Here is a 25,186-nt window from a genome sequence, read left to right on the forward strand (position 1 = left end):
CACAGGGTATCTTTAGCTTTGCAAGCCCCAGGTTTCTCTGCCTGGCTCACTCGAAAAACCTAGCTGATAACACTTTTTTTAAAAGGGCCAACACTGCCCCAAGCTGGGATGTACTCACCATCTTGGCTTCTGATGGCATAGGGTGGCCAGAGGGAGAAATGGAACCACTGCTGTTAACTGGTGGGCCAGGGATACCAGGAATGTTGGGCACCATAGACACAGGTCTGGCCAGCTGGATCAAGAGGAGGAGGAAAAACCAGAAGGGAATATAATACTAGTTGGGGGCAACAGCTTTCCAAAATGAAGTGCTTTGGAGACTGGCCTGTTCTGTGCAGCCTGTCCATAGGGCATAGAGGGACAGCCTGGGAAACACCTTTCCCCATGGAGTACCACATGGTAGGGAATCTAATCCTTCAGTGCTGTGACAATTTCTATGGGAATGGCTGGGGCTGTATCTTGAGGATCAAGTGGTGGGTAATGTGGGAGGCGCTAAGTGCCAAGTGAAATCAACCAATCAGCAGGCTGGCAAGATCAATTCCTAGACCAGGAGCCAATTGTCCAGATGAGTCTTTGTCTAGTGTTCCACAGTGCTTGCTGGATTGGCAGAGGTTAGCAAAGAGTTTAGGCAGGCTGCCACGCTCAACTAATGCAGACCAGAGCCCATGTCTCCCTGGGGCTCATGTGTGTTTATGAGCTTTCAGGTGGAAGCGAGGGATTAGTGTGTTGGTAGGGCTGGCTGCCCCAACTACAGAGCTCACCGATATAACAGAAGGCATCTGTACTGGAGGCCCTGGCAGCACAGGCATGGTCTGTCCATTAGCAAGATGCATGACGAGAGGGAGGGAGCCAGTGGGAGACCTGAGGAAACATGAAGTGAAATGCTCATCACACAGACCCTTCTGTCTATAGATCCTCCTCCTATAATTATAGCAATTGCCCATGCTTCTCTAGTTATGGAAGCTACAGGGCAACACTATAAAACCTTGACACCCTCCTGAAGAAGGAAAAACCAGTGAATGCTACTTACCTTTCAGACAGACAGAAATGGTAAGATCTTTACACCTTGCAAATTAAGCAAACACCACTGAACTCAAACTGGTGGGAAGCTAATCCTATTAAGATGTCAGAACAACAAAACATCCCTACCACTGGCATGTATAAATTCTGTCTTGCCTTAGCCAGGACATGGATGAAAGTTGTCATTTTGCAAAGCTGAATTACGTCATATGATAGCCAAACATGAGTAAGCTTCTCTTGCCAGGTAAGTTTTTTGGTTTTTGTTTTTGTCTTTGTTTTGCTTTATTTTTTGTAAGACTGCTCTATCTTAGCCCCAAAAGATGTCACTTTGTATTTTTCCTAGTGGGTCCAGAGAACAATAAGCTTTAAGAGGCTAAATCCTGACAAAAACCTCTTAACCCATGGGTACCTGGGGACAGGAGCTCAAGTCATCTCATTAGGAAATATGTATGGACCACGCCAGGAATACAGACAGACAGACAAACAAAATTAGGGGCAGCAAAGACCAAGAGCCCCAGACTAATGGGAACACCAGACTCAAAAAAGATGACTTAATGGGTTTCAGCCTGTCATTCAGTAATGCCCCCCAAAACTTATACAGATTGAGGCCAAGAACTAAATTTACTTTCCTGTGTGGCTTTCCACCACTATGAATAACTTCCTAAAGTTTTAAAGATTCTTCTTTCAGATCAAAGAAGTATTAAACCTCTAAATTAAGGCAGTATTATTCCCAAATAAATACCTGCTTGCTTACTAATAACGTGAAGGAGATTTCTGGTTATGGGGGGATATTTTATTTTGAGATACAATCTCACTGACTCGTTTTGAGTGTTGAAAAACAGTCCCCGTTTTTTTTTTTTTTTACCAAGTACAAAAGGGTTCAGGCTTCACTGTTTCTCCCTGCTTTACTTACCCCAGTTGCCTGTTGGATGGTGGAGCCTGTGTGATGACGGAAGTTGGGGAGGGAAGGGTTGGGTGAAGTGGATCATAGCCCAAGTGGAGAGGCAAGGAGCCAGGACGCACGATGGTAGGTGTTGGGGTAGAGATCACGACAGGCTTTGGGGCCACCTCCTGAGGAGAAGAGACCAACAGAACACAGAATGCTATAAGGGACTGCTTATAGGAAAATATGTAGCTGGTTAAATGTAGTACAAATTTACTGGAAAGAGCACCACAGTGACTCATGTAAATCATGCCATCACTCTACCATGATCATGGATCCATACTTCACTCGCCCACTCAACAGGAATGCTGAGTTAAGGCTCTCTGGCTATATCCCTTTCAGGGATGAATGCTATATAAATGAGATTAAGAGTTGAAAATCACTTGAAATCTTTATAGAAGCACTGTAGTGCTATGTAAGTTCCAAGGACTGTAATAATCTTTCACTCTTGTTCCAAATCAGATGCCTGAGTGTCCTCCAATCTCTAATGAGAAAAGACAGGGTGTAACACTGTGATAAGGCAACCCAATATCTCCTACAGACATATGCCCCCTACCTTTTTAAGTAGCCTCCATGCCCAGTGTGGGGCTTGAACTCACGACCCTGGGATCAAGAATTGCATGCTCTACTGAGCCAGCCAGGTGCCCCCGCACCTGCCCCCCGCACATAGCCTTTAAAAAAAACTATGGAGGAAAAGACTATGGAAGTTTGAATTTAATGGTCATGTCGTAATAAAACAAACCACTTCCCACCGTTAATTTGTTTGGGACCTTAGTTGCTAGTGGCCACACTGGCCTTCACACAGCTCCAGACAATCTTTAGGACCTGGTTGCTAATGAAAAGGGGAGGGGGGAGGGACAGTTGCAATGTTTAGGGAGGAGGTAGGTTGGGGAAGTTATCAAACCAAATTTGGAGGGAGGTAAAAGGAGGTACAGATGTTCTAACCACAGTGGACATTAAAATTAATAACCCCTGGTAGAGAGTAGGGACTGGAAAAAGGCATGAGTGGGCTTCTGAGGTTCTGATAATATCTGGGTGCTGGTTACACAGGCTGTAAACTTCATGAAAATTCAGTGAGCTATATACTCATAATTCATGCGTTTTGTGTGTATACTGTATTTCAATAAATTTATAAAAAACATTACCTCATAGAAAGTTTCCTTTAAAAAAAATAATACTCAATCGCTTCTCGGCCTTTTGGCTAAGATCAAGTGTAAAAAAATAATACTCAGAATTCTAATAGATTTTCTCTTTGAGTCACTAGAAGACTTCCTTCTAAGAAGATTTTTTTCCAAAATCATTTAATGTCCAGTTTTTTTTTTTTTTTAAAGATTTTATTTATTTATTTGACAGAGAGAAATCACAAATACACTGAGAGGCAGGCAGAGAGAGAGAAGGAAGCAGGCTCCCTGCTGAGCAGAGAGCCCGATGCGGGACTCGATCCCAGGACCCTGAGATCATGACCTGAGCCGAAGGCAGCGGCTTAACCCACTGAGCCACCCAGGTGCCCCTAATGTCCAGTTTTTAAAAAAAGATTATTTATTTACTTGACAGAGAGAGAGAGAGCACAAGTAGGCAGAGAGGCAGGCGGGGGGTGGGGGGAAGCAGGCTTTCTGCTGAGCAGAGCCCGATGTGGGCTCGATCCCCGGACCCTGGGATCATGACCCGAGCCAAAGGCAGAGGCTTAACCCACTGAGCCACCCAGGCGCCCCTAATGTCCAGTTTACGAATTACATAATTTTTCTTTCCCACTTAGTAACTTAAGTACAGGGGTGCCTGTGTGGTGCAGTTGGTTGGGTGGCCGACTCCTGATTTCAGTTCAGGTCAGATAACGATCTCAGGGTCATGAGATTGAGCCCCATGTCAGGCTCCACACTGGGCATGGAACCTGCCTGGGATTCTCTCTCTCCATCTGTCCTTCCCCACTCCTCTCTCTCCCTCTCTCTTTTTTTTTTTTTTTTTTTTAAAGATTTTATTTATTTATTTGACAGAGAGAGAGATCACAAATAGGCAGAGAGACAGACAGAGAGATGAGGAGAAGCAGGCTCCCTGCTGAGCAGAGAGCCCTATGCGGGACTCGATCCCAGGCCCCTGGGATCATGACCTGAGCCGAAGGTAGAGGCTTAACCCACTGAGCCACCCAGGCGCCCCTCTCTCTCCCTCTCTTAAAACAAAACAAAACAAAACAAAACAAGAAGCAACCCCCCTCCAAAAAACCCCAGAATAATAGAATTACAATATACATAAAGTATATTAATCTAAATGATTAACTAAAGTCATTTAGTTAGATGTAGTTAGTCATCTAACTAAATGACTTCATATATGTCAAATCAAGACAGAACCCATTTCCAGCACCCCAGAAGGTATCCCTTCCAAATCCACATCTTCCCTCATGAAAGTTAAACATTTACTTTGAGTTCTATCATCAAACAGTTTTGCCTCTTCTTGAACCTGATGTAAATGGAGTCATGTGTGTAATTTGTGTCTGAATTTTGTTGTTGTTCAATATAACATTTGTAGGATTTACCTACACTGCTGTGTATATCATTAGTTCATTCTTTTTTAATGCCATGTGGTATTATCCATTATATTTCATTTATTTATTTTTGAAGGGGGGGGCTGTGGGAGGCAAAGGGCAAAGAGTGATGGAGAGAGACAATCTTAAGCAGGCTCCAAGTCCGGCATGGAGCCCGATGTGGGGCTTGACTTCATGACCCTGAGATCATGATGAGCTGAAACCAAGAGTCAGATGCTTAACTGACTGAGCCACTCAGGCACCCCTACTATTCCATTTTAGAAATATATCACAGCTTATTTATTCATTCTCTTATTGATGGACATTTGGAATACTTCGGTTTTTTTACTATAATGAATATAACTGTTATGAGCATTCTTATACACTTTTTTTTTTTTAAGATTTTTTATTTATTTATCAGAGAGAGAGCAAGCGAGCACAGGCAGACAGGCAGAGGCAGAGGGAGAAGCAGGCTCCCTGCCGAGCAAGGAGCCCGATGTGAGACTCGATCCCAGGACGCTGGGATCCGACCTGAGCCAAAGGCAGCTGCTTAACCGACTGAACCACCCAGGCGTCCCTCTTATACACTTTTTATATACTAATTTCACTTCCATATAGACTCAGAAGTGGAACTACTGGGTCAGAGAATAGGTGTAATTTATACAAATCTTCTAAATAATGAGCATTATTTAAATATAATCAATCCTGTGTCACATACTATTTATACAAGTAATGAATCAAAACTTAATCTACCTATCAATTAACACTTGGAATAATTCTTTTTTTTTTTTAAGATTATTTTTTATTTTAGAGAGAGAGCACACCCATGTAAATGAGCAGGGGGAGGAACAAAGGGGGAAGGAGAGAGAATCTGAAGCAGACTCCCCACTGAGTGCAGAGCCAGACACGGGACTTGATCCCACAACTCTGAGATCATGACCTGAACCAAAACCAAGAGTTGGATGCTCAACTGACAGAGCCACCCAGGCATCCCTGGGATAATCCTTGGTAGAGAATTTACCTTTTCTTTGAGTGGTGGGGAACAGGGACTAGAGGCAGGGCTATCAGGTGGGGATGAGTCTACCTCCACTGGCTCTTCTTCTTTGATTTTGATGTCTGGTGTGGAAGGCAAAGACATGTCAAGGGGCCCAGCAGCAGCCTGTTAAAGAGACAAATAAACAAAGTTCAACCCCAGTTGAACTGAATCAAAAATCTTTCCAGTTCAAAGATGAGGAAATATACTCTCTTTTCCTTTTTTTTTTTTTTTAAATTATTAAGTAGGCTCCACACCCAATGTAGGGATTGAACTCACAATCCTGAGATCAAAAGTTGCATGTTCTACTGACTGAAGCAGTCTAATGCCCCGAGGAAATATACTTCTAAGTTCAGCCTTTGGTCAAGGAACTGAACTGCAAGTCAAACAAATATGGAAACTAGGTTTTATGTACAACTCTGGCCATATCATTTCAATTTCTCAGAACTTCTGTTTTTCTTTTCTTTTCCTTTTTTTTTTTTTTTAAAGATTTTATTTATTTATTTGACAGAGACACAACAAGAGAGGGAACACAAGCAGGGGGAGTGGTAGTCAGAGGGAGAAGCAGGCTTCCTACTTGAGCAGGGAGCCCGATGTGGGGCTCGATCCCAGCACCCTGGGATCATCACCTAAGCCAAAGGGAGATGCTTAATGACTGAGCCCCAGAACTTCGGTTTCTCTAACTGTAAAATAGAAATAATGCATGCTTCACCATGGGTGAATACTTAATGATTCTGAAAGGAAAAAAATACTTATAAATGTTTATAAAGACCCTGAAAGGAGAAAAAAAGAGATGCCATTTAAATCATAATTGTATCATTTTTCAGGAAAGTATAATGATTCCTGACTCCAGTGCTTGCCTATTTCCAAACAGCTCTGCTGGCCACTAGAGAACTGTGAGCACTTCTTCTGCCAACCAGAAGGACTAGTTTACACAAGTATCAAAAGCAAACAGAGACAGACTAGCTAATGAAGTACTGCAAACAAGACAGGAAAGATCTTTTCTAGGGAACTTCCCATGCTTGATGGTGACTTCACCCCAGCATCTGGTGCTAGAAGCTAGAAGTTAGGAAGCTAGGGTCTGGGGTAATGAGGAAAGGAAAGCCTGGTCATTTGATTAGTTAAAGACATTAGACCTTGGTCCCAGAAGCAGGACTGGAGGAAACCAGAAAGGAAAAGAGAGTACATTTCTGGCAGTGGTGAATCACTTCACAGAAACTGTGGAGCCGTAAATGGCTTTGCAGGGAACCATAAACCATCTGAAAGGATGGCCCTGACATTGCATGACAGAAGGGCAGGCACTGCAGTCCGGTTTCATGAAAAAGTAGATCCTTTGTTCTATTCTTCCCATATTTTAGGCTTCTTGGTCAAAGACGAGCTTGTTTCTAACTCTTCCCTTCCTACCTTAATCCCCAGAAATCTTGGTAGTTGAGCACACTGAAGATAATCTGGTGTCTACCATGTTAGAGATGGTGGTAATGATTCTTTCTCTCCAATCTGATGGGGGTAAACAACAGCAAAGATGTTTTCATTTCTGCCCTCATTTTTTCTACATTGTGAAGATGTTGGGCCCAATTCAGCTAACTCTGGGATCCCTGAAGTCAGAGGGTGGTGGGAAAGAGAGGCCTCTAAGTAAATAGAACCACAGGTTTAAACTCCCTTAGAGGCATCTCCCAGAAAAGCTGTGGTTCAGTGAAATTTTAGACTCAGTCAACATTCCTAGACACAATCTTCTAATGAGTCTGTTGTTCTCATCACGGGGAAGTAAAGACCAACCCCCTGTATAGGCAGGAAGAAATATCAAGATACTCAATGAGTTAAAAAATGCCTGACCAACTATGAATGGCCTCCCAGAGTGTCAACTGAGTTAAAATGGCAGTAGAAAAGACTTCCCACTTTTAAAGGGAGGTTAATTTTCTTGAATTTGCCTCTAACGAGTTTGATTTTAAATCACTCACATCCTGGTGGAAACAACTGGACTGATTTGTCTTGGGAGAAGGAGAAATGATGGTGGCTGGGGGATGAGGCAGGGAAGCTATAAAATAAAATTATACCACATAGGTTGAAGCCATTGAGAGATGAGAGACTGGAGTCTCTGGAGAAAAGTAATGACGAAAAGACTGTGGCTAGTCCAGCTGTTTGAAAGTGGAACGACAAATATAAGCCAGTGGATTTCCCTGTTTTCTTTCAGTCTGAGGGAGATAGCAGGAAAAGAAGCTCAAAGGAAGCTACGGAACTTAGAGAAACCGTCCGTGATAAGGATACCTTATCTTGCATTCTTACAATTACAATTTATGCTGGATGAAAAAAAAATAATAATTCACAACTCTCTTGATTTACCTCTTAGAAAGAAAGAACTCAGAATAAGGGATTCCAACATTCTAATCCTCTCTATAATACCTATACTAAAGTGGCCTACATACAAATGCACACACTTCGTGATAGTTTCTACCTGCTGGTCCTATTTCCACACCTGGGCCAGAGAGAGTAAGTTTAACCCCTCTTTTACATGAAAGCTCTTCACATATTTGAAGAACACTATTTTTTTTTCACTTTAATACTTCTCTTTTCCAAGCAAAACTTCCTCAGTTTCTTTTTATAAAAAGTTTCCAAAGTGACAATTTCTAATCCTTTCATGATCCTAGTTGATCTCCTTTGGAAGGCATTACGAACCCCTTCTTGAAGTTTAATGTCTGGAATATCATGAGAAAGCTACCTGAAAGTAAGAGCTACATATATTGAAACAAAGAAGTGTCAAAATGTAATAAATATTTGTTGATTGGCTGGCTGAATGCCAATAGTCCAGGTAAGAAGACTGATTAGCTCAGAAAAGAGTAAGAGATTTGATCCCCAAAAATATTATCTCACAGAATCTGAATAATTTATAATCTTTTAACATCCTTAACATTTTCAGAAGAGAAATTTAAAAAAAGAGAGAGAGATTACTGAATTAATGCTCCACTGAAAGGGCAAGAAGCCAATTTTTACTAAAGACAGACTTGTACTGATCCATCATCTGGACCCCCTGAAGACATGAAGGCTGATTTGGATTACTGGGTATCATCTGGTTCTAAAGAATGAAGCCCATAATTGTGTGCTTTAACCGACTAAGCAAATTATCCCAGGGCACAATGAAAATAGCCTCCATCTGAACACTGCCAGTTTGTCAGCAAAAGTCCCGCCTCTTGCCTTTTTTTCCTCCTCATCTGCAGCTTTCTTGAATTCATGTTCCAAGGAGCTAGCTAATTCATTGAAGAGCCCCACCTCCTCACAATTCTTCAGGAATCTAGTCGGAGTAGGAGTTTGATCTGCAGACACGAAAAAGAAAAAAAGGAAACTTTATTTTAGTTTTGACCTGAAATTAAAACTTGACAGTATACGGAGAACACATTTTTATTCTTCTATTTGGAAAGAGTCTCTGTGTTAGGGCAAATTTGCTTTTACGAAGCTGGAGCGGGTGAAGGCCAGCGCTAGGCCACCAGAGGGTGTCTGTGCTGTGCTGCTTCAAGGCCAACAGAGGGAAAACAGAACAATGTTTTGTTGTGTGACTCTCCCTGTAACCCCCTTTCTTCCAGAGGCTGGTTTCACCTCCCTCACCCACCAAACAAAACAAAACAAAACCACCCACCCAGGTGGAATTTGTGAAACCTCCAGATCTGAAAATAAAGAACAGTTAAGTGACATTTTCTCTTTTAAACTTACTCCCTGCTAGGTCTGAAGTGAGCAGGTATAAGCAGATGGACGTTAAAATCTGATGAGGAGAAGAAACTGAGGATCAGATGGTTGAGTTTGCTTGCTAAAGCTACCAAATAAGAAATGGTGCCTTGTCTTTCAGTAGTCACTGAGGTAAGGGTCTGTTACCTTCTGAAGGCATTCCAGGCAAATCTTGGTGCTGAGGAACAAGACAGCAAGATCATGAGCTAGAAAAGGAAACTGCAAACAAAAGAGCTCATTTCACAGAAACCTGGGCTCAGAGCAAATTCTGGAAACCAGGATATTTGGATTTAGCTTTGCCAGCCGAAATATCCTCTCAGGGGTGTCACAAATCCTTCCTCAACAGTGCCTTTGCCCCTGGGAAGAGGAAGGTGATTGGCAACCCGTGTAAACTTTACAAGCAACTTGAATTTTAGATTTGAGCTCCTCTCTCCCCATTCTGGTTTTCTAGTTTTTCTCTCTTAGTTCAGCTGAATCCTGTTCCCTGATCTAAACTTCTATTATGATGGTTTTCTTTGACATGCTAGTCCCCTCAGGGATTCATTACATATCCCAAACCGCTAAACTGAATGACAGAAATAGAACAATGTTTAAATGACATTTTAAGGAGTGAGACCTGGGAATAAAATCATTCCTTTTAGCATGATCGATTTGAAATAGTCCACTGGGATTTTCCATGGAAATAGCAAAAAAAAATTTTTTTAATTTAAACAAAACCTCTTCTGAATGAGAGTGTTTGGAAAAGTTACCACTACCTCCCAAAATAGTTTTAAAAGGTCCTCTGGCAGCTTTGGTTGGCCAGTGATGAAGCCACTTTCCCTCCATTCCCGGGTGAATGGAGGTAATATCATCCTTTATGCTCAAAAGTACTTGAGTAAGGACACACACAAAAAATCACAAGTCAAGTGAAACAGGACAGACCAGCTAAGGGCATGGCGATGGCAGAAGAGGGCCTTTTGCTTCTCTGACCTGAGACTCATACAAGCTGCTCCCATTCCTGAACAAACAACCAAACAGCCAGAAAATATGTAAGAAAACCTTTAGGGTGCTCTGATGATTCTAAAGGAATCAACAAGTGTTTACTGAATACCTTCTACATGTTTTGATGCTATATGCATATATACTTGTGAGTAAATTTGGGGGAGAAGATGGTTACGAGTATAGGAGTTTTGCCAAATGTAAGACATGGCTCTTGCCCTAGGGAACAGAGAAATGTTTTCTAGTCGAGGAAATAAACCAATATACATCAACAGCATCATAGTATACACAAAACTAGGCACCATGTGCAGTAGGGAATAAGTTTGTTGTAGTAATTAAATAAAGACAAATTAATGACAGAAGAGTAAGGAGGTTTCAAGAAGTGGGACTTGAGCTGCGCCTTCAAGAATGGTTTTCACCAGGAGAAAGAAGAGAAGATTTGGAGGGTAAGAGGAGTAAGGCAGGTAAAGGCACAGGGAGAGACAGGGTATGGGACCACATATAGGTGAGGAGAAAAAGGTACGTCTAGGGTAAAGATTATCAACTCAGGGGGTGCCAGGCTGGCTGTCAGTAGAGCCTGTGACTCTTGATGTAAGGTCATGAGCCCAAGCCCCAAGTTCGGTGTGGAGTCAACTTCAAATGCAAAAAAAAAAAAGAAGAAAAAGAAAAAGAAAAGTCAGGTATATAAGTTGTATACAAAGTGGGGTAGGTATCATCAGGCTACATTACAGAAAGCCCAAGAGTCCAAGTATAGCCTTGAGAGTAAAAGAAAATAGGAAGACTAGGACAGATTTTTTAAAGATTCAATTAATTAATATACAGTGCATTATTAGTTTCAGAGGTAGAGTTCAGTGATTCATCAGTTGTATATATCACCCAGTGCTCATTACATCATTTGCCCTCCTTAATGCCCATCACCCAGTTATCCAATCCCTATCCACCTCCCCTCCAGCAACCCTCAGTTTGTTTCCTTCAATTAAGAGTCTCTTATAGCTTGAGATCCTTCTTCCTTTTTTTTTTTTTTCCCACCTAAGAGCATTTTATTTAGAGGGAGAAGGTTTTTAGGGGTTTTATTGTGGTTTTTTTTTTTTAAGTGATAATTGTATCCCCAAGATGAGGTCTGAACTCAGGACCCTGAGATCAAGAGTCTCATGTTCCCCCAACTGAGCCAGAGAGCCAGGTACCCACATATTTTGAGCAAGCAGAAGAATTTAAGGAAGACTGGCTTTTCTTTCTTTCTTTTTAAAAAGATTTTATTTATTTATTTGGGAGACAGAGTGAGACAGAGAGCAGGAGCAGGGGGCTGGGGGTGGAGAGGGAGAAGCAGGCTGCCTGCTGAGCAGAGAGCCTGACGTGGGACTCAATCCTAGGATTCTGGGAGCATGACTGGAGCCAAAGGCAGATGCTTAACCAACTGAGCCACCCAGGTGTCCCAAGACTGGGTTTTCAAGAGAATGCAAGACGAGAACTAGAGACTGGTCAAGGGGACCAGCTTTGGAGAAACCCAAGCATAATGAGGGTAGTGGGAGGAACAGAACAGAGAGAATGTGAAGAAAGAATAAAACAACTCAAGATTTTTTTTTTTTAACAACTCAAAATTTTGAGACTACTGATATCACTGAATAACAAGGAGAAGGAGAAGGTCTAGGAGACAAGGAGAGAAGCTCAGAAATGGGGTGTGGCGGGGCATGAAGATCTGAAGGACAGAAAGACAGCCAAGTAGGTGTTCAATAAGGGATTGAAATACATGTCGGACACAAAGTCTCAATTTAGAGAAATGAGAATTATCCTCCTCAACAGGATAAGGAGTCATGTGCAATGGGATAAGCACTCCAGAACAGAATGCAAAGAGTAACAGGAAAACACTTTCTCTCCTTGGGACTATCCTGTATTGATTTCTCTCATCACTCTTATAGACTTGGCATAGAACTTCCCACCTTTGAAATAATCTTTCCAAACTGATAATCTTGTCTCAAATGTACCTCTTTCATAAACTTTCTCTGATTAATCCCACTTAATATTCATTCTCTTAGTATTTATACTATTTGAATTATCACTTGTACTTGACCGCAAACTCTAAAATTTTTTTCATTTATGTGTGCCTTGACTTAATAAATTTAAGTACGTGTTACCTACATATACATATATTTTAAAGATTTTATTTATTTATTTGAGAGAGAGAGAGACAGTGAGCGAGACCATGAGAGGGGAGAAGGTCAGAGGGAGCAGCAGACTCCCCATGGAGCTGAGAGCCCGATGAGGGACTCGATCCCGGGCCTCCAGGATCATGACCTGAGCTGAAGGCAGTTTCTTAACCAACTGAGCCACCCAGGTCCCCACCTACATATATTTTTATACCATATCCACTCTTCCTAAGATTTCCTCCAGGTTTTCTTAAGGATCATCAATGACAATGTCCCCAACTCATCATGTCATTTTCCAGGAATTATAATCTACAAATTCCTAGTAAAGTGGCTGGTGCATACAGTAGCTATTCATAAGTATTTGCTGAATTAATAAGGATTAGGAGATGTGTAAGGGCAAGTTCCTTTCTTCACATATAAAAGCACGGAGAATGAGGTTCTCTCTTTCCTTCACTATATCTTGGGTTGCATTTGGTTAGCAATATTTAGAAAAATCGTGTCTTATCTGAGTTATGTAATAACTATCAACTAAATCCCCTACTGGCTAATATTGCAGTAAGCCTGCTTAACTCAGGCTAAGTTAGAACCCCTCACAGTATTGAAAGAAAAGGCCCACTTTGTTTTGTATGTCTGTCTAGCTGAAAATGTCACAGTAGAACTGCCGCACGATTTGAGAGCAGTTTCTGAGAATGCTCCCTAGAGCATGGCATACGTAAGCAAGACACTATCTAAAACAACCAGCAAGAGATTCCAGGTCACCCAGATTGGCTTAGAAAAGTCCCATTGACTAAATGTCTTGTTTGAGCTTTGGAAATGTGCCCTCAGGGCTGTCTGGGTTCACAAGCTAAGCTGAATTTACGAACTGACTGCTTGGGGGAAACTGACACCCCGGTGGAAGAGAAGCAGCCAGGCTAAGTCGGCTTTCTTGCTTTCTTTTGTTCACCCCTTCACTGTGGGTAGGGAGAAATGTCAAAGGCATCTTTTGTCTGTAAATCTTCCAAAGTCTTAATAAAAAGAAGGCAAGGAGGGAATAGGCTGAAAAAAGCCAAGACAAAACCTCAACACTCCACCCTCAAAAACCGCAGAACCCAATCTTGTATTTAAAAACGGAATGGAGGGCACAATAGAAACTTGGGAGCATTTAGTGTTCCTTTTTCCTGATTAAATGCAGATCACATAAGGGCTCTTAATGGGAAAAGGGGAGTAGAGCTCCCAGTACATCTGGTCCCTGGTATTAATCTTAACTGTCTGGTGATATCAAGGCACGTGGCTTCAGGGGCAGCAAGTACCTGCAATGATGACTGAGTCAGTTCGGGCTGGGCCAAATTTCAATGTCATCTCATGCTTGTGTTTATGAACTGCCAGGTGGTCCTCGTTTGTAAATCTCTGAAACGAAACAGAAACAGAGATGTGAAAAAAAAAAAAAAAGCGATTCAGTGCCCTTTTAAAATGTCCTACCAAACATCCTGCAATAAGAATGGTCCCTGGACAGAGGGGCTGAAAGGGGAATGGGAAGGAGAAAAAATTGGAAGTGACGGAAAAGGAGAGGAGAGGGATTAAAGGAGAAAATGGGGAAGGGGAAAAAGAGGCACTAGGAAGCTATGCGGAGAGGAGAAGAGGAGGGCCGCAGCACCAACTGCTCTGCAGTATCAGGTCCAAATGAGAGAAGTGGACAGATTGCTGGTGAAGTGGGGTCCAGGCAGGAGGCTCCAAATGAAAAAAACATTTAGGCAAGGCTCGTGGCAAACAAGGGGGAAATAATTTTTAATAATAATAATAAAGAGGGAAGAAGGGAAAAGCTGGACACTCATTGGTCATCACAAAAATAGGAAATTCAGAATGAAGCTCTCCACAGTGGGGCTGAACTGGACTATTTATGAGGGGGATAACAGGGAGATAAATTATGCAGGATTAGGAGAACCATTTAACTTCCTGGCCCCCATAGTGCTGCAGCAGGCGCCTGCCCAGCTCTTTGGCTCAGGGTTTTAATGAGCCAGGATGGAGCCGTAGAGGACAGAGGCCCAATGGCCAGCAGTAATGGCACACACCAGCCCCATCGGCCAAATGCTGTCTCCCCTCATCGGGCAGCCCGCCTGGGCTCCGGCAGCCATAAAGGGGCCAGTGCAATGCTGCTGGCTATAGAATAACAGAATAAAAATGCAAGCAAAAAAATTTTTTTTAGGGTAGGGAGGACCCTGTAGGCAGGATGAGGGAAGGGAAAAGGAGATGGTGTAGAGGCTTTATTTATTTAGGGGTTTGGGTGAAAGGAAAATGAAAAGGTGAGGCTAGGTCAGCCTCAGTTACGACATATAAGACAGGGTTACTGGACAGTAATTCATGTTCCCACCCCTTCTTTAAAGCTGGGGAGATGAAGAGAACAGATGAAGAGCAGTAATTCAAAAGAATGATACCCTCAGAATTCCCTTTGAGGCTGGCTGGCCTGGTTCCTTCGTTAAAACATGCCTGCAACACAGGAACAGCTTGGATGCTGCAGCTTCCCTGAGCTCCCTCACCAGCGAGCCTCTGAAACATGTTTGTTTGTCTTTTTGTTTCTAAAAATAATGACTGGTTAGTCCCCTCCTTTTACTTTCCTCATGAGATACATACCCATTTCCCAGCAGACGCTATACCTTTAGCTCTTTTTTCCACAGTGCTTCTTTCTTTTCTTTTTTTTTTTTAAAGGTTTTATTTATTTATTTGACAAAGAGAGATCACAAGTAGACAGAGAGGCAGGCAGAGAGAGAGAGGGAAGCAGGCTCCCCGCTGAGCCGAGAGCCCGATGTGGGACTCGATCTCAGGACCCTGAGATCATGACCTGAGCCGAAGGCAGCGGCTTAACCCACTGAGCCACCCAGGCGCCCCTCCACAGTGCTTCTTGACTGCAAACCCAAATACACAGGAGCTAGCCCCACCCATCCCGGCTCCTATCCAGTCAAGAAAGTGACACTGAACTTCAGTTTAAGTTCCTTTATCTTACCTGGAAGTAGATACTTTCCCCAAATTTGCTCAGAGCCCTATCAGCACTAAAGCTAGCTTAAGGTGTAAAATCCTCCCAGGTTAGGACTCCAGGCCTGTAGGGAAAAGTTGAATTTTCAATTAAGAGGATGAAGAACCAAAAAGTAAAACTGTCAAAAAGACTGCCTTGGAGTGGTTTCTGATGGATCCAGGATAAAACTGATGAAGTATGAGGGAATTTATCCAAGAACTTTACTTTTCTCTATTGTTGGTTAACCATAGGCATCAACGGTTTCCTTCACAGATTTCTCCCTAAGGAAAAATGGCTGGGGCTAAGGGTGAAAAAAGGAAAAGAACAGTCTTTTAACCAGGGGTATGATATCTGTGGGTTAAATAAGTCACTCTTGAGGTTCTGAGCTTGCCAGGTATTTGGTAAAAGGAAATGAGCAGAATCTAGTCTACAACAAAGAAAAACCAACATTTTAGGAGAAGAGCAGTGGATCAGGCAGAGGTATAGAATTTCAAAACACTGGTAATGTTCTAACAGTCTTTTCCAAAAAGATGTTTATAAGTACTTCAAGGAAGTTTCATATAGGTAGCTTGAAAAATTTTGCACAATGTTCTGGAATCTAGAAGAATGACCTTTAAGTAAAAGTCCTTTTCTACTATCAAAAATAAAGTCTGTGTAAAACTGAGCTGAGAGAAAAGACTTGAAACCTTCCTTCATCAGGTTTTACTCTGGTTAGGATCACTTAATATTTTAGTTCACATGGGGCGCTGGGGCGGCACAGTCAGTTAAGTGGCAGACTCTTGGTTTCGGCCGGCTCAGGGCAAGCTCTCTTTTCTGGGTCATGAGATAGAGCCTCATGCCAGACTCCATGATGAGTAGTGGAGTCTGCTTGAGTTTCTCCCTCCCTCTCTGCTCGTGCTCTCTCTCTCAAATAAATAAACCTTAAAAATGATTTTTTTAAAAAGGCAACCCCCGCTTCTGTTACAATTTTGCTACACAGTCCCGATTGTCTTATCTAGCCTCTAGCTCTGGTTCCTCTCCGCTGCACACCCCAGCCCACACTCCCTTCCATGCTGCCTTGTTCTCTCCCTGAGTTATTTAATTTTTCCCAGTCAAAAGCTGGGATCTGAAAAGAACTGAAGGTGGCCAAAGGGATTTCCCACCCACTGGCATCTCAGAGGGCTTGATAACTGTGATCATGGATAGGAAAAAAATTACATCTTTATTCTCACAGAACTCTGAAATTTAACATTTCTAACTCGAATAGACATCACACATATCTTCTTATCACATATATCAAAATGTCCTTTATACTCATTGCTACTTTGAAACTATGGGAATCACAAGACCTACCACTAGAACTCTTGTTATCTAATGCATTAAATACCACACATATGACATTATCAATTTTTAAAAAGATTTTATCTATCTATTTATCTATTTGACAGACAGAGATCACAACTAGGCAGAGAGGCAGGCAGAGAGAGGGGGAAGCAGGCTCCCTGCTGAGCAGAGCCCGATGCAGGGCTCGATCCCAAGACCCTGAGATCATGACCCGAGCCGAAGGCAGAGGCTTTAAGCCACTGAGCCACCCAGGCACCCCGACATTATCAAATTTTTTAAAAAGGTTTGATTTATTTATTGGACAGAGAGTGTGCATGCACAAGTACGTGCACACACGAGCAAGGGGAGGGGTAGAGGGAGAGGGACAAGCAGACTCCACACCGAGTAGGGAGCTTAACATGGGACTCGATCTCAGGATCCCAAAATCATGACCTGAGCCGAAGTCAGGTACTTAAGGGACTGAGCCGCCTAGGCCCCCTACATTATCAAATATTAAAAATATTTTTGGGTGCAACCACTCTGGAAAACAGCATGGAGGGTCCTCAAAATGTTGAAAATAGAACTACCCTATGATCCAGCAATTGCACTACTGGGTATTTACCCTAAAGATACAAATGTAGTGATGCGAAGGGGCACGTGCACCCAAATGTTTATAGCAGCAATGTCCACAGCAGCCAAACTATGGAAAGAACCTAGATGTCCATCAACAGATGACTGGATCAAGAAGATGTGGTATATATACACAATGGAATACTATGCAGCCATCAAAAGAAATGAATTCTTGCCATTTGCGACAACATGGATGGAACTAGAGCGTATCATGCTTAGTGAAATAAGTCAAGCGGAGAAAGACAACTATCATATGATCTCCCGGATATGAGGAAGTGGTGATGCAACATGGGGGCTTAAGTGGGTAGGAGAAGAATAAATGAAACAAGATGGGATTGGGAGGGAGCCAAACCATAAGTGACTCTTAATCTCACAAAACAAACTGAGGGTTGCTGGGGGGAGGGGGGGTTGGGAGAAGGGGGGTGGGGTTATGGACATTGGGGAGGGTATGTGCTTTGGTGAGTGCTGTGAAGTGCGTAAACCTGGCGATTCACAGACCTGTACCCCTGGAGATAAAAATATATGTTTATAAAAAATAAAAAATTAAAAAAATATATTTTTGGTAATTGTATTTCAAAATAATTGGTTTCTTTTGTAATTCTATGTATTTTACTTTACTAATTAAAAAAAATAATATTCTGAAAAATAAATAAAAATAAAAACAATATTCTGAAAAGGGGTTCACAGGCTTCATCAAACTACCAAGAGGGGGCGGTTGTGACACCATAAAAGTTAAGAATCCCTGACTAAATTAGGTGAGCTTCTGAGGAGGCAAATGGGCAGAATTTTAAGAAGCAGAGCACTGGCCTGGTCTTGGCTTCAGTCATCTCTCCCTATAACTTCTTTCTCTCTCTCTTTTTTTTTAAGATTTTATTTGTTTTGAAAGAAAGAGAGAAAGAAAGTGAGCAAGCAGAGGGAGGGGAAGATGGAGAGAGAATCTCAAGCTGATTCCGTGCACAGAGCTCAACTCAGGGCTCGATCCCATGACTACTAGATCATGACCTGAGTCAAGATCAGAAGTAAGAAGCTCAAATCCTCGGAACCACCCATGTGCCCCTCTCCTTATAATTTCTAATACAATTTTTATATGGCTAGAGTAGGAAGGGAAGAATAAAAGTATACTAAAGCTTTTTATTAAAATGAATGTTGATCTATTATTTTTATTGTTCCTTACATTCTTTCTCATTTATTAAAATTTAACCTTTAAGGGGGAGCTTGACTGGCTCAGCTGGTGGAGTGTGTGATTGTTGATCTCTGGGTTATAGGTTCAGGTTCCATGTTGGGTGTAGAGATTACATGAAGAAAAAATAATAAAATCCTTAAAATTGTTTTAAAAATTCAAAAAAATTAACCCTTAACAATTCTCTAGATCAGTCTTGAAATGTGTGCTGAGTAAACTATCCCTCTGAAAGCAATTTCTCAATTCAAATATCTAAAATCATTAAGTGATAAAAATTTTGACCTTATTAGATAAATTATTCTATTGAATTAAGTGGGTGGAGGGGTTCTCAAAAGGATTTCCTCTTTGAATTATTGCCCATTTAAAAATCTAATTCTCCCATTTGTTAATACCCTTAATGGGTCTTCCCTTGTTCTTTCATCTTACCTATGACTAAGGTTTTGGCAAAGAGCCAGTCAGGAACACTCATTCTGCCTGTAGGGTAAATAATGATAATTTTCAAGGAATATGTAGATATTAGCCATCTCCAAGATAACAGAGAGCTGATTACCATTCAAAATGGAGACTGAAGAATATAAGTCATACTGAATCAAGAAGGCAGTTTATATGCCTTGGGAAAAGATCTGTATAGTAACTAGGGTTTAGCATCTAATTTGCTCAAGTAAATGCATCAGGGCAGCTTCTTGGCATAAATGGGTGAGAAGTATTATGTGGTAATTATGTGCACCCTATAGACCAAGATGTTTGCAATCTGCTCTACCCAATATGATAGCTACTAGCCACACATGGCTACTAAGCACTTTAAATGGGGCTAGTCTAGGGGCACCTTGGTGGCTCAGTGGGTTGGGCCTCTGCCTTTGGCTCAGGTCATGATCTCAGGGTCCTGGGATTGCGCCCCGTGTTGGGCTCTCTGCTCAGTGGGGAGCCTGCGTCCCTCTCTTTGCCTGCCTGTCTACCTGTGATCTCTGTCTATCAAATAAATAAATAAAATCTTTTAAAAATAAATAAATAAACGGAGCTAGTCTAAACTGAGATGCACTAAAAGTGAAAATGCACACTGGATTTCAAAGATGCAGTACAAAAATGATAAAAAAAAAAGTAAAATATCTCATTAATTTCATGCTGATTACATGTTGAAATAATATTTTGAATATACTGGGTTAAATAAAATGTATTATTATTTTAATTTTTATTTATTTGAGAGAGAACGAGTAGAGAACAGTGGGCAGAGGGAGGAGGGGAGCAGGCTCCCCACTGAGGAGGGAGCCCGAGGGGCTCGATCCCAGGATCCTGGGATCATAACCTGAGCCAAAGGCAGATGCTTAATCGATTGAGTCACCCAGGCACCCCAATAAAATGCATTATTAAAATTAATTTTACTTGTTTACTTTTACTTTTTAATGTGGCTACTAGAAAATTTTAAATTACATATGTGGTTTGTATTGTATTTCTTTTGGACAGCTCTGATCTAGATAATATTCTCAAAGACCTGATAGGAATTTTAATCATGTGCCAATCTTGAATCTTCCCCCCAAACCCCATCTTCTCTAAATACAGTTTATACTATATGGCAGTGGTTCTCACCCAGGAACAACTCTGACCCCCAGGGGACATTTTAGCAATGTTTGGAGACATTACTGTTTATCACAACCTGGGCACTTTATTGGCCTCTACAGGGTAGAGGCACGGGTTGCTGATAAATATGCTGAAATGTACAGGACAGTGCCCTAAAACAAAGAATTATCAGACCCCAAATGTTAACTGTGTCTTTGCTGAGAAATTCTGCTACACAGTTATAGGGAAAGAGAAAAAGAAACAAGAGGGGAAAAAAAGGCTGTTTTTTAGTTTCCCTTGCCAAACTGCCAACACATGTTTTTGGATCTAAAACTTGGAAGGAAAAAAACACAGGCAGAAAACTCCCAACCTCATTTTATAAAATGGCTGATGTACTACAGATCTGCAAATACATTGGGAAGACGGAGATAGAAGGCACTATAATTGGAAGAAGAACAAATTAGGTGGGATTCTCATGCACTGCCTTGTTACAAAGAGATAATACACAAGAAGCAAATCAAAACAATTGGGCTAATTTTGACTTTTATTCCCCAGTGGAGATTTTCTTGGTTTAATAAGTGTTAGGAAACATTTAATAAATGTTTCTTTTCTTTCTTTTAAGATTTTATTTATTTATCTGAGAGAGAATGAGTGAGGAAGAGCATGAGAGGGGAGAAGGTCAGAGAGAGAAGAAGACTCCCCAAGGAGCTGGAAGCTCAATGCAGGACTCGATCATGGAAGTCCGGGATCATGACCTGAGCCAAAGGCAGTCGCTCAACCAACTGAGCCACCCAGGCACCCCTCGTAAATGTTTCTTAATGTCAGGGGCTTAAGGATCAATTTGAAAACTGGTATCAGTTGCAGAATGGGCAGGGAAAGTATAGTTTCTCATTAACAATTTTCCACAAGAGATCTTTGGAAAAAATCCTTTCTGTTTCTAGGCAGTTTCATTCTCACCTATCCTTCTGTGATAGAAGCCAGAATCCCACCTTCTAGGAAACTGACTAAATGAATAAAGCTAAGTCAAGGGCCAGGAATGGCCTAAAAAACAAAGATGGTGGGAACTGTAAATCAGGAATACATCTCAGTAAATGAAGTCTTAAAAGTTGACATTTTTGTAAAGATTTTATTTATTTGACACAGAGAGAGAGAGAGAGAGAGAGAGAGAGATATCACAAGCAGGCAGAGAGGCAGGCAGAGAAAGAGGAGGAAGCAGCCTCCCCACTGAGCAGAGAGCCCAGCGCGGGGCTCGATCCCAGAACCCTGAGATCATGACCTGAGCTGAAGGCAGAAGCTTAACCCACTGAGTCACCGAGGTACCCCTTAAGTTTTTTAAAATTGATGTATAACATGCACCAAAATATATATATATATATTAAGTGTACATCTCAATGGATTTTTTTTTAAAGATTTTATTTATTTATTTGACAGAGCGAGATCATAAGTAGGCAGAGAGGCAGGCAGAGAAATAAGAGGAGGAAGCAGGCTCCCTGCCAAACAGAGAGCCCGATGTGGGACTCGATCCCAGGACCCTGAGATCATGACCTGAGCCGAAGGCAGCGGCTTAACCCACTGAGCCACCCAGGCGCCCTCAATGGATTTTTTTTTTTTTTAAAGATTTTTTATTTATTCATTTGACAGAGAGAGATGACAAGCAGGCAGAGAGGCAGGCAGAGAGAGGGGAGGAAGCAGGCTCCCTGCCGAGCAGAGAGCCCGATGCAGGGCTCGATCCCAGGACCCCGGGATCATGACCTGAGCCGAAGGCAGCAGCTTAACTCACTGAGCCACCCAGGCGCCCCTCAATGGATTTTTTAAAAAGATTTAATTATTTAAGAGAGAGCGAGCAAGTGCATGTGTGGGGGTAGGGGAGAGGGAGAAGAGAATCCTTACTCCCCGATAAACAATGGAGCCTGACACAGGGCTTGATCCCAGGGCTCAGAGATTATGACCTAAGCTGAAACCAAGAGCCAGCCACTCAACTGACTGAGCCCCATCAATGAATTTTTATATAAGTAAATGCTGATGCAATGACAACCTAGATCAAGACATGATACATATTTCAGGTACCCTAAAAGTCTTCCTCATATCCCTCTTTTCTTAAGCTTTTCAATGAAATAATTCTATAAAATAGTATAGTACCTGGCATACAGCATGTCCTCAGCTAGTTCTCTGCATTTTTAATCTCAAGGTAGACAAGACAGGTATTAGAGTAAAACTTGGTTTTTCTTTGCAGAATAACTCTGAACAAGTCAACGCTTTGAGAGAGTTCTTTTCTTAATCCCACTGAACTAGTCTTCCAGAAAGTTTTTGAAATAATAGCACTAAACAGAACTGAAGAGAAGGCTCAGGGCAAAGGAGAACTCAAACCAAACTAGAGCTAAATTTCTGCCTATTGACTCTGAGCCAGGCACAAGCATATGGGCACTAGATATATAACAGTTTCAAGCTAAATCCTTGGTAAAGTATTGTAACCAATGAAATTTCTGTGCAATATGCACTCAAACCCTAGCCAAATTCGTTCCTGAAATGTTGTTTTTGGCCACCATAGCTCCAGTTTCCATGTGGATTTGCCTCACATTTAAAAACTCTCTAATGCCTTGACCTATGATTAATACAAGTCCCTTTCCTTGTTTTAGAAGAGCAGACTGGGGGAAGGGGACAAATGAGAACTCTTTGGTTATTAGGAAATGAGCCCTGAATGCCTAAACGATCAGGGAACAATACAAGGAAATGAGTTTACATTTGTGATAGTCTGAATGTTCCCTTATGCTGAAACCTAACTAACCCCTTCTCCAAAGTCTCTGGGTCTGACAGCACTTCATGGACAGAATAGCGTTCTTTTATCATAGTATCTACACAAGGGCATATTTTGATGAAAAGAAAACTGCATGAAAAAGCCACAGCAAGCCTTGGGACGCCTGGGTGACTCAGTTGGTTGGACGACTGCCTTCGGCTCAGGTCATGATCGCGGAGTCCCGGGATCGAGTCCCACATCGGGCTCCCAGCTCCATGGGGAGTCTGCTTCTCCCTTTGACCTTCTCCTCGCTCATGCTCTCTCTCACTGTCTCTCTCTCAAATAAATAAAATCTTTAAAAAAAAAAAAAAAGCCACAGCAAGCCTAAAAACTATGGGGAGCAAGCTCTAAGGTACGGTGACAGCAGGGCTAAACAGGATGGAAAAGAATAACCCCCCTTTTTATGAACATTACTTAATCTCTTCAGTTGATCACATATTCTGAAAGGAGAAACTAGGAGATCTGCAATAGTCCTAATAATGCTTCCAACCCTCATTGCAGCGCTTCTATTCCCAATCCAAGAGACTTTTGTTTGTTTGGGAAAGTAGGGAATGGGAGAAGAAGGCAAAGGACTAAATAAACATACCTCAAAGCCAACATAACTTTCATCTGTACCTTAGTCAATCCTAGGTTCCTGTTCCCTCCTTCAAGATGCTGCTATTTATTAAATGAGTCACATATCCTGCTTTGAATGCTTCATGGCTCTTGAATGAATCACTGCAAAGTACAGATTTTTTTCAACAAATAACTACAGCCACAGCAGTGGCAGCTCATAGACTATATGTGTGAGCAAGGTAATTTATAGAGGAAAAGAACAGGAACCTTCTTCCCAAAATACTCCAAGAGAAAATGTTGTCAGAGCAGTAAAAGAGGACGAAGGGAGGGTGGGGTGGGGGGGACCATCAAATTATACCTAGCATAAATTCCTCTGTCTATGGAGTAAGGAATTTTCTGTTTGGAGGAGGCTGTTTGAGTGTCTTAAAGATTCTACCAGCTGACTAAATTAGTCCACTGTAAAAAAGAAGTAATTTTAAGAGGAAAGACATTTGATAGTTGGTCTAGCAATGAACCCATCAGAATAAAAGTTCTTCAAGAGCAAAGATCCTCGGGGCGCCTGGGTGGCTCAGTGGGTTAAAGCCTCTGCTTTCAGCTCAGGTCATGATCCCAAGGTCCTGGGATGGAGCCCCACATCGGGCTCTCTGCTCAGCAGGGAGCCTGCTTCCTCCTCTCTCTGACTGCCTCTCTGCCTACTTGTAATCTCTGTCAAATAAGTAAATAAAATCTTTAAAAAAAAAAAAAAAAAAAAGAGCAAGGATCCTCTTCATTTGTTTATTCATGGAAGTATCCCAAGCACCTAGAACAGTACCTGCACACAGTAGGTATTTAAGATTTGCCGAATAAACACCAATTAGCATATATCACATAAGTGATACAAAGCATCCCCAACTTAAAAAACTCTTGTCTATGTGTATAATGGTGACAGAATTTTCATTATATCCAAAAGAATGGGATTTTATTTTATTTATTTATTTTTTAAAGATTTTATTTATTTATTTGACAGAGCAAGACACAGTGAAAGAGGGAACACAAGCAGGGGGAGTCGGAGAGGGAGAAGCAGGCTTCCCGCTGAGCAGGGAGCCCGATGCGGGGCGTACAGGGGCTCGATCCCAGGACCCTGGGACCATGACCTGAGCTGAAGGCAGAGGTTTTAACCCATTGAGCTACCCAGGTGCCCCAATACCCAACCTTTCCAATGGAACTAGACGCTGGGTCCACGCAGGTTGAGAATATTCCAATGCAAGGTGCTTAGAATGAGAAATAAAATTTCAAAAATTAAGACAACAAGAAAAAGTCAAAATGGCAACAAAGGGAATTTAAATCACTGAAAAGAATTTCTTGATTCAGAAGAGAAGGGGGCTGAAATCATTCCGAAAGGAGATTTTAAAGGAATATAAAATGCATTAGTTTTCTGGTCCTCTTGTATTTTTGGAACTTAGTTTTTCTTGTTCTTCCACTGATGTTTTCTATCCAGGTCACTCTCTCTACTGATGTGCAAAGTCTCCTTGTTCTCAATTTGGTGCCTCCACACAATTTGCCTATTTTCTGCCATGTCTTCCTCTCTTCCCCTGTTCATTCAAATCCTACCATTTTTCCAAGGCCCAGATGAAATTCAATTGCTTTTTGAATACTTCTCTCATGCCTCTGTAGTAATCTCTCTCTCCTAAACCTGTATGGTACTTCAACAGTTTATACCATGTAATTTAGAATTTTGGTCTATGTAGTCTCATAGTTTGATCCTTTAAAGTACACTATAAACCTCTAAAGGGTTAAAAATGGTTCCTACACTTATTATTTACCCTTCCACTTGCCCCGTCTTGGGGCTTGGCCTAGAGGTG

General features: G+C 41.8%; 1 protein-coding gene across 9 annotated transcripts in view; it reads right to left on the bottom strand.

The window, feature by feature from the left end:
• Nucleotides 1-25,186, bottom strand: part of LOC132019734 (cyclic AMP-dependent transcription factor ATF-7) — an 89,955-nt gene that overhangs the window by 14,413 nt on the left and 50,356 nt on the right. For 7 of the 9 annotated variants that reach the window (XM_059403247.1, XM_059403250.1, XM_059403252.1 and 4 more), the window contains 6 exons: nt 13,634-13,730; nt 8,698-8,816; nt 5,497-5,634; nt 1,931-2,088; nt 759-858; nt 119-232 (listed from right to left, as the gene is read on the bottom strand). In XM_059403247.1, coding sequence (XP_059259230.1) covers nt 119-232; nt 759-858; nt 1,931-2,088; nt 5,497-5,634; nt 8,698-8,816; nt 13,634-13,730 — 726 coding nt within the window. The remainder of the gene's footprint in view (nt 1-118; nt 233-758; nt 859-1,930; nt 2,089-5,496; nt 5,635-8,697; nt 8,817-13,633; nt 13,731-25,186) is intronic. The other 2 variants (XM_059403249.1, XM_059403254.1) reach the window with 2 other exon arrangements.

This window comes from Mustela nigripes, chromosome 6 (genome assembly GCF_022355385.1).
Source record: "Mustela nigripes isolate SB6536 chromosome 6, MUSNIG.SB6536, whole genome shotgun sequence".
Classification (NCBI taxonomy): Eukaryota; Metazoa; Chordata; class Mammalia; order Carnivora; family Mustelidae; genus Mustela; species Mustela nigripes.